At 36.9% G+C, this 9676-nt stretch overlaps 1 protein-coding gene across 1 annotated transcript; it reads left to right on the top strand.

Annotated features, from left to right (window-relative positions):
- Positions 1 to 854: 854 nt before the first annotated feature.
- PLA2G15 (phospholipase A2, group XV) lies at positions 855 to 9109 on the top strand (the record flags this gene model as incomplete). Its single annotated transcript, XM_010011521.1, has 5 exons — positions 855 to 1011; positions 2316 to 2434; positions 4015 to 4113; positions 4585 to 4809; positions 8528 to 9109. Coding segments are annotated over 5 exons (1112 nt in total), but the record flags the coding sequence as incomplete, so codon positions are not given.
- Between the last annotated feature and the right edge of the window lie 567 nt (positions 9110 to 9676).

Genomic DNA, 9676 nt, shown 5'->3' with positions numbered 1-9676 from the left:
TACTGAAAACTGTAAGAGCATTTTTAAAGCTTAGTTCTAATACAGAAATTATATTCCTATCTTAATCTAGTGTTAAAATAAATAAGGGAAAATAAAGGAGTACTGGCATTTAGTGTATCTCTCAAACAGTGAGTGCACTTCAGAGAAGGTACAAATAACAAGATCCTTCCCTCCAAGTATTACTAATATAAAGTATCAAAAAAACAAAAAAAATGAAGACTGAAACTACTGTTGCATCCAGACCTGAATGGAAAAGATATGAAACTGTGTATTTGGGTTATCATGCTAGTCAAATAAATCTTTTGTAGCTCAAGCACAGCTGGAGGTGAAGAAGTGAAAATAAAAAACATAAACAGAGCTGCTTTTTCTCACTTTTGACTTTAACATCAGATTGATAGTTTGTAGGCAGCTGTTTAAAGAGAACAGAAGGACTTGCATGTGCAGTTGCAAAAATCTGAAGAAGTCTTTCAGAAAGACTGAGTTTGCACTTTAAAACGCAGATAACTTTGATAACATCTGAGACCAACTGTTTTAATACCCATGGCCTAACAAGACCTGACACTAGATAGTCTGCTTTTTGAAGTTACAGCTGTTGATACAGAATTATTCTACATGGTGGTTCCTCAGCTACTGATTTTTGAAAACCTAAGTATTTTCAATTTATGGAAAATGTGCATGCAGTATATTGTTTTCATGTAATATTTTCTTTTCTTTTTTTTTTTCATCTAGTTATGAAGCTTTGTGGTATCTCTGGAGGCAATGATACCACGAGGGCTACAATATTAAGATGTGTATATTGTAAAGTAAAATGTTAGACACTTAAAATTAAAATGTCTCCCTTTTATATCTTTCAGTTCCAGGAGACTTGGGCAATCAGTTGGAAGCAAAGTTAGATAAACCATCAGTAGTGCACTATCTCTGCTCTAAGAAGACAGACAGTTATTTTACACTGTGGCTGAATTTAGAATTGCTTCTTCCTGTCATCATTGACTGCTGGATTGATAATATCAGGTGAGACCAGAAATGTTGCTCTTTGAAGTTATCTCCTTTCCTTAGACTAACATGCTTTGTATAGAATGACTGCCTTAAACTTCCTTTTCTGATTCAAGACCAGTGAAAAACGTTGCTAGGAATTCTGCTAGGTGGAGTAACAGGATGCATTAGAAGATATGGCTCTGTTGCATCTGAGGTAGCTGTTCACTGATGAAAAGCGGAGGTTCTCCATGAATAGTTTCTCCTACTTTCTCTCCTACTAGTTAACTGATGTTGGTTTGAGCACTTACCAGACACCTCTACTGGCTTATCTAAAGCAGAAAGGTTTCTACTTTTTTGATAAGTACTTAACGTTTTGATGAGGCAAGGGGAAGGAGGTTCATTGGGCAGCTCAGAGGGACAGGCAAGGGGGAATGGGAGCTTGCACTTGCACTTGTGCTGGCAATGTGTCATTAGAGAGCAGTCTCACGGGCAGCAGAGACACATGGGGTTCTTTAAGGGCAGTCTGGAAGTCTCTTCAGAATTATTTTGGTTTTAAAAAATTGGCTAACGAAAGGCTTCCAGACTAATTCATCATTCGGTCTGCTTCACTAAGGTTCCTGTAAAACTCATATAAATACTCTGTGAAAACAACAAAAACTTAGCATGTGCAATTTAAAACCATGGTATTTTATGTGAATGTACTGACCTGTTATGTAGTTGTACCGCTGCTTTACGTCTTGCTATAAGCCTTATAGACTAGAGATTTTTCATGTGTGCAGGTTTGAGTATCAGTTCAGGTTCTAAGATTCCATCAGGTACCAACTGTTACTGGTGAAGAAATACCAAGTACTACCTTATGCTGGTATGGGTATTCTAGTTAAACAGCAATGAATTATTTTTATCTAGGAAATTTTTTCTGGTATCTAATTTTACAGGTATTTTATCTTCTACTTCCACATTCTTCTGTTTCTGACAGGTTTTCTCTATTATGTGGCTTGATGTAAAGTGAAATAGTGTAGAACTGTATAAAGTAGCTTATATTCTGAAGGTCAGACACAATTCTGCATGCTCAGTTTTGTAGAGAAGTCTTAGATTCTGCGTGTGAAGTACTAAACTAATCAAAATAACTGTTTGCATTGTATAACCTCTTAGCTAGAGCTAGAGTGCTCTTGTCATGTCTATCTGTTTGTGATTTTTCTTTTTTCTTCTTCCTGGTAACAGCACTTAAAGTTCTTGTTACGGCACTCAGAATGTAAGACCCAATGTAGTTGAGAGTTGTCATGTGGTAATATGACATGTTCCATGTGTTTTCTCTCTCTCGTTTTTCTTCTTCCCCCCAGGCTTGTATACAATCGAACAAGTAAGATTACAGAACCACCAGATGGGGTGGATATCAGAGTCCCAGGTTTTGGGCAGACATTTTCTTTGGAGTTCCTTGACCCAAGTAAAAGAAGCGTTGGTATGTACAAGCTGTGTCTGGAGTGCTGTCTCACTTGTAGGATTTTTCTAGTGTGTCTTTATACAACAAGCTACTGAAACGTGATTTCAAATTACAGTTCTGCTTTAGAAGTAGAAAAACTGGTATTTTTTTGGTGGTAGGGTAGCATGTGGCTCACTCTGCTTTTAAGTGTTTTCATTGCATTATATCATTTTGTTTGTTGTTTGGCCTGATAGATTGAGACAAGAAGATTCCATATTATTTAGTCTTGTGCCAAATTTAAGTTTTCTGGATGAAACTCAAATAGGCACTTCAAAAATACACAGTTTTGGAAAATGAGATGGGTCAAGTAGAAAATTCTGTGACTGAAGTTTAACATCAAAACCAAAATATAACCACTTCATTTAAGCTTGGTTCTGAGTAAGATCCTTTTTGGCCTTAGGAATGAATTAATAGGCTTGGAAGATCTAGTACCATACTCTGTAGTTCCCTGTCTTTTGTTAGTGTCAGAATAATTCTATAATTGCATTTGTGCTGCAGAAGGTTTTTGCAGTAATGTGTTCACAGGAATTTTTTATTTTTTTAATAGTGTTTTTGTAGAAGTTGTCTTTTGGAAATTGCTGAATCTGATAAGCTTTTGTGAGTTGTTAGCTGTGGCTGAAGACTTGAGTAATTTGAGTGAGTAATGCACTGAGCTTTACATACTTCATGGGCTTCTTCTTTAGGAAGCAATCTACAAAGGGGTAGTAATGTGCTTACTGATCTTCACTAGATGACTCTCATAATTAGAAGAGAGCCGTATTTAAAATTGCCCCTGTGCACTTCAGGGATTATACAATAAGCATTCAAGACTAACAAGTGAGGTTTTGCTCAAAACTTAATTATGACTGTGATCAACAGGATGTTTTGACTTTTAATTTTTTAAACTGTTTCTAGATGCATTTAATTGTGGTAATACTTAAATCCTATGTGCCAAAGCTTACAATACGTAACATCTTCCAATATCTAACATAAGCTGGTCTGCAGACATTTCCCTTCTTTGCTATTAAAGTATTATGTTCAGTCATTTAAGTCTTAGCCCACTACCTGATAGATAGAAAAACGATTTTGCAATGGTTGCCATAACTTTGCCTTGGGGGTATACTGTAATCATTTGCTTCCAAGAATAAATGTTGGCCAATCTTTATTAATGTATTATCTACTCTACCTGAAGTTAATCTGCAATCAACAAAAGCTAGGACTTTTAATGTTGTAACTTCCATGGTGTATTCTTTACAGTTCAAGGGTAAGACATTTCTGCTGAAGAAAATTCATCCATTTTGTGTATACCACATTTTTCTGCCACATTTCTTTGACAGATCAGCCAACTAGTAGGAAGTATTAATAATAGTATTCTCTCACTTTCGGGTGATAGCGAGCAATAACTTGTTTTGTTTGGTATACAGCTTTCTAGATTGCCAAAGACTACAGTTTTAATGTTTGTATACATGGTATTAGAGCTAATGCCTCCAGAACTTAGCTTGTTGTGGAATAGTGTCCGCCAGCTGCTTCTAATGCTAATGTTTTCACTGTTATGTTTCTCTCTTATCCTATGTCTACAGGCAGTTACTTTTATATGCTGGTGCAGAGTTTAGTAGACTGGGGCTATAAACGTGACGAAGATGTCAGAGGAGCACCTTATGACTGGCGAAAGGCACCAAGTAAGTAACATTGTTACTTGAACACAACTTAGACTCTCCCAACCAGAAAATACTGTTTTGGGTCTCTTCTCCCCTCCCACCTCTACAGTTATACTTAATTTTGACTAGTTCTTGGGGCCTGGGTATCCCTGGACCCAGATGAAAGCTCTGTGGTATAGTTTCTTTTTTGCTTTAAACAATTTGCCTAACTTGCTACTTAGGACTTGCTTAAAAATGAAATCAGCAGCAAAAAACCCCACACCAGCAAAATGCACCCCCACAAAAACAACCACCTCTCCCACTGGAATTTCTGTGCTCTGCATTATTAGTTCCACAGACAGTGGAATTTGCACATATTTCCACCAAAAGCACAATTCTTTAAACGGTTTTTTTTTTTTGTTTGTTTGTTGGTTGCTTTTTTTTTTTTTTTTTTTTTAAGTTAAGCATTCACACTTAATTATTATACCTGTGTAACCCGTATGTTTATTTCAGATGAGAACAGAGACTATTTTGTGGCTCTTCGCAAGATGATAGAGTTAATGTATGAGCAGTATGGAAGTCCGGTTGTTTTAATCGCTCACAGTATGGGTAATATGTACACCCTCTACTTCCTCAACAATCAGACTCAAGATTGGAAAGACAAGTACATAAAGGATTATGTGTCATTAGGCGCTCCATGGGGAGGAGTGGCTAAAACTCTCCGTGTGCTGGCTTCAGGTAGGTAATTGAGAGTTTGCAATGTGTATTGTTAGTAGTGCAAGATACTAACTAGACTGTTACCTCTTAAGACTGGAGGATGAGAGTTTAAGATACTATGAAGTTAAAAGTAATTTTTTCATAAGTGATGGCAACTTGATGTTGCAAGCCCTGTGACCAGATTGTCATTCTCTATGTCCATGGGAGTGGACTGAATTTTTTTGCAGCCCTTAACCAGGAGCAGCATCCCCTCTTGACCCCATTCTCCTAACCCCTTTTCAGCAGATCACTGTGTCATTTGCTGTTTAGTGCAGTGTCTTCTATTTCTGTCATTTCTGCCTCCAGCCTGATTGTTCTCTGTTCAGTATTGCAAAGCTAACAAGGAGTCCAGAGCATTAAGTAGTTCTGTTTGATTGAAGATCACATGGCTGCTTCAGGTTAGTGTTAAGGGAAACTTGTAGACATGGTGGTGAAGTGGTGCCCGCTGCACAAATGCATGTCCAAAGTTAGTGATAAGAAAAGTGAATCTTTGACATCTTGTGTTTAGCATACTGGATATGCCCAAGCCTAAACAAAATTGAAAAAAGAAGCATAATGTATTTCACTAAATAACTGAAAATGACTGATAGAAAAAGTTTTTTACTCTACCATGTGATACCATGATTCTTTCACGTGCTTTGGCATACAGCACATGATGTTTCTGGCTTTTTTTTAAGTTTGTGTCTGACTTGTTAGCTTTGGATATCACTATCTTCTTCAACAAAGACATCCAAAACTGGACTTCATCAAAATGCAGAACACACGGCAAGTGCCAGCCATGCATGGACAGATCAAAGAATGCTTTGCTTAGCAAAGGCATTTGATTCTGAATAGTAGTGCACAGCTCAGTTAATAATTAGAGAACTTGAACTGGGTGTTTGTATTGAGTTATACATTGTTAAATCTATTGCAGTGTAAAAATTCCCTTTTCCCACAGGCTTCATCTGGCAAGTTTGCACGCTACAGAAAAGGCAGGGAGTGAGCAATGCTAATATCACCTTCATAAAATTCCACATGATTATGTAACATTCCACAGTCCCAGATTTCTGTTGGATTAAACTTTCATGTATCATATCTTTTTTATCCTTTACAATGCATCTCATCCAAAGTGATTAGTTATAAAAATGCATAATGAATAGTTGAATTTCTACCAAAATGTAGTCATCTTTTAATCTGTGTATGTCTGTGCTTTAGAGCAGAAATTTAAGTATCATGTAGGAAAGTTAAATGGGCAGAACACAATATCAGAATGTACATTTTTAGGCTAGTTCTCTCTCAAGTATCTGTAGTAAATCACCACCATCAGGCATTAACACTTGGATTACATGTGTTAGAAACTACATGGAGTTTTAAAATTAGCCTTATCAGGGTGTTCAGATACAGAAGAACTGTTGCTTTAAAGAAAGATACTACGTACCTGCAGCAAAGACAAGGCAGGCTGTGAATGCATTCTTTTCTGCTCCTATTCTTGTTTATAATATGAGTTATGGCTAGGAACTTCATGTCAAATCCACGGTTGTGTTATCAAAGTGGCAAACAGTACACAGGTGGCATTATTTTCTCTACATAATATGTGATACTTTCTGCTACTTATTCATGCGCTTTGGAGGATCAACACTGTCATTACAAATCCAGTGCCAATAAAGTGAGGATGTTCCCACTGCAATGACCTAAGACCCAAAGTTTACTGTGGAGGTTGGTTTGTTTTTTTGTCAGCTTGGGATGCTAGGAGTGTCTTCCTTAGACCTACTATTTTTGTTCGCTATAATGTCAATGAGTGTTGCGCCTGCTGACTTGAGCATGATCTTGTCCATACAGTAATTCTGCTTTTCAGGGAAAAGTAAAGGATTTGATAAGCACTTTATGACAGTTCTTTAAGAGAAGGCTGGAACAGTCAGGTTCTGTGTTTGATTATTCTACTGGAAATTAATTTTGTACACATTCCTTTCACTATTCAATTCAGAACTTGGGCTTTCCTTGCTGAAAACTGCGAAGTCATATTCAGTAACTTAGTGGTGAGAGAGTGCACAGCTCAGTATTTATACCACACAATAATATGAAACACATGTTTCAGGACTTTTGTGATTCTTGCTGTGCTCTTTGGAGTCTCCTTTTTATCTCTTTCAGAGTTATGCTAGTCAATGTTTCCATACAGTCTTCCTCAAGATGGCATTAAAGACTGTGCTTTAGGTCACCGTGCTGAAGCAACAGTGCCACCTTACGGAACTGAAAAATCTACTTCAGGGCTATTACAGGAATAGCGGTTTTGGTTTCAGTATTTCAGTTTTTATGCTGTGGCTAACCTGGATCACTGTACTGTAACCACCGGAAACAGAAAAAGGCAAATCTGATTCAAAGTTCAGCTGACAAAGGAATTGAAGTGTGCCGACCATTGTGATTATGGAAAATAGGTCATCATGAAAATGAAAACAAACTCTTACCTCAGGGCTTTTTTTTTTTTCCTTTTTTTTTTTTTTAATAATATATGCTGGTTTCTAGTAATGCTTATATCTGCCATTTATTAAGTAGCTTCTATTTTTGTGGAGATGCAAGAACAGTGGTTAAATTATGAAGAAAGGTGCATATAAATTATAATGTAGTCATGTGTTAGAGCCATCTCTGTAACATACTGCTAAGAAAACAATGGATTTGATATCTACCGAAAAATTCTTGAAATATTTTTGTCAAATACTAGTTCTGTAATAACTGTAAGTCTAAACTTGGTAAAATGTAATAATATTGTGGGGTTTGGGGTATCTTATAATTTAAGACTTGTATTGATACTAAGCTCTAGCTCTCTAGATTTGTTCTGAGCAACACAAGTATTTCAGCAATCTTGAAATGCTTATGGGAACTGCTGATGCTGGCAGTTCTCCATGGTTCTCACCAGAAGCAAACAAGCTGCAACTCATCTTTTGCTGAAGTACTATGCCTGGAGACTGAATAGGTCACCGAGTGCAGCATTCTTATTTGACATAAGCAGAGACAGTTACTCGCTTTTCTTCTGTTGCCTTGTATGATGGTTAATTTTTTGGTTAATTAGGAGTCTGCCATTTTCTCTCAGTTGTAGGCATGTTCTGGTAGGTTTCATTACAAAGGGAGCACATAAACTGGTGAAACATTATGCCAAATGGTAAATAAACTATATAATAATTTTTATAACTATTCTGAATGAAATTCTGCTGCTCTGCTTGTTTTGAACATGCAAAACTTTAGATATTTTGTTAAGCCCATAAAGTCTCTTCATGAGTTCTTAGATGTTTGTGGATAGTAGTATTTATCTGTTCTTTCAGCAAAAACCTCATCTAGGTACTGAAATCACTGTAAAACAGGTTTTCAGAAGAGCATGTAAGACAAAGCTTGCAAATGGCATAAATAATGTTTGATAAAAGCTGATTTCTTACTTTGCTCAGGCAGGAAATACTTGCTTCTCAAATGAGGAACATGTTGGAAAGGCAGCAGTGTTCTTGGTTTGTCAGTCATTCATCAATTTATATTTACATTTTAAAGTTATAAGGTGGTTTACAGAACTTAATTAGCAAGATTAAATAAATGAAGAAAAACTTTTAAAACTGTCAATAAGCAAAAGGAATGATCTTTTTTTTTGTGTTACCACTGTGAGTGATAGTAATTGCTGCTGGTTGAGAATCCTGCTTTGCATTGTATATAATGAAATTCCACCTTTTTTTTTTTTTTTAAGGTGACAACAACAGAATACCTGTTATCAGTTCACTCAAGATCAGAGACCAGCAAAGATCAGCGGTTTCCACAAATTGGATGCTCCCGTACAACTACACATGGCCTTCAGATAAGGTCTTTGTAAGAACACCTACAGCTAACTACACTCTTAGAGATTACCAGAAATTCTACAGGGACATCAATTTTGAAGATGGCTGGCTCATGAGACAAGACACTGAACCCTTGGTCTACCAGATGACACCACCTGGTGTGCGCATACACTGTCTTTATGGTACTGGCGTGGAAACACCGGATTCCTTCCATTATGAAAGTTTTCCAGACAAAGAACCCAAGATCTTTTACAGCGATGGGGATGGTACAGTAAACTTACAGAGTGCCTTGCAATGTCAAAAGTGGGTGAATATGCAAAAACAGAAAGTGGTGGTATTTGAGCTTTCAGGAAATGAGCATATTCAAATGCTGTCCAATGATACTACTATCTCCTATGTGAAAAAGCTGCTTTTTGATTTGTGATACCTTGTGTTATTTTCCTCACCTGTGATGCCTTCCCTTAAATATGGGGAAAATGCCTTTTAATCTCTTGGTATTTAGATATTTGAATTATTTATTTTCTGGGGATTTTTTTTAAGGCTGTGTTTGAGAAGTTGTTTGGTGTCCGAAATGATAGTTTGTCTCTGATTTGTGTCTATGATGCTTCATGGTATTTTTACATTCTGCAAATTTGGTCAGATATGCATTTTGGTGCCTCTGGTGTTTGTGTCCAATATCATACAGCCTTTCAATAGGAGATTGTGCAGCCCATGCACATACTACATAATATCATATACCTGAGTTCCTTCGTATGACTGTGTCTTTGCAGGGTTTGGAGTGGGAAGGCTAGGGAAGGTTGCAGTTTCAGGTGCCCATAAAACAAGGTAATGACACTAACAGTTGAGAAGCACAGTAAACTTTTTAAAAGGTCTTGCATATTCTGCTTCACAGTTCCCGGTATGTTAGTTTGTAAATGTGCACATCTACTAGGTAAAATGGGGAAGGCCTCTAGCTGGTACTATACTACCTTTGTCATAATCCATACTTGATTTTATTACAGCTTTTGGGAAGAGCGAGAGATTTGGGAAGAGAGAGTGTGAATTACTTCAAGTTCTTAAAT

The sequence above is a fragment of the Nestor notabilis genome, unplaced genomic scaffold, assembly GCF_000696875.1.
Source record: "Nestor notabilis isolate BGI_N333 unplaced genomic scaffold, ASM69687v1 scaffold5513, whole genome shotgun sequence".
NCBI classification, from domain to species: Eukaryota; Metazoa; Chordata; class Aves; order Psittaciformes; family Psittacidae; genus Nestor; species Nestor notabilis.
The sequence above is the reverse complement of the archived record's forward strand: the minus strand, read 5'-3'. Positions and strand labels throughout refer to the sequence as shown.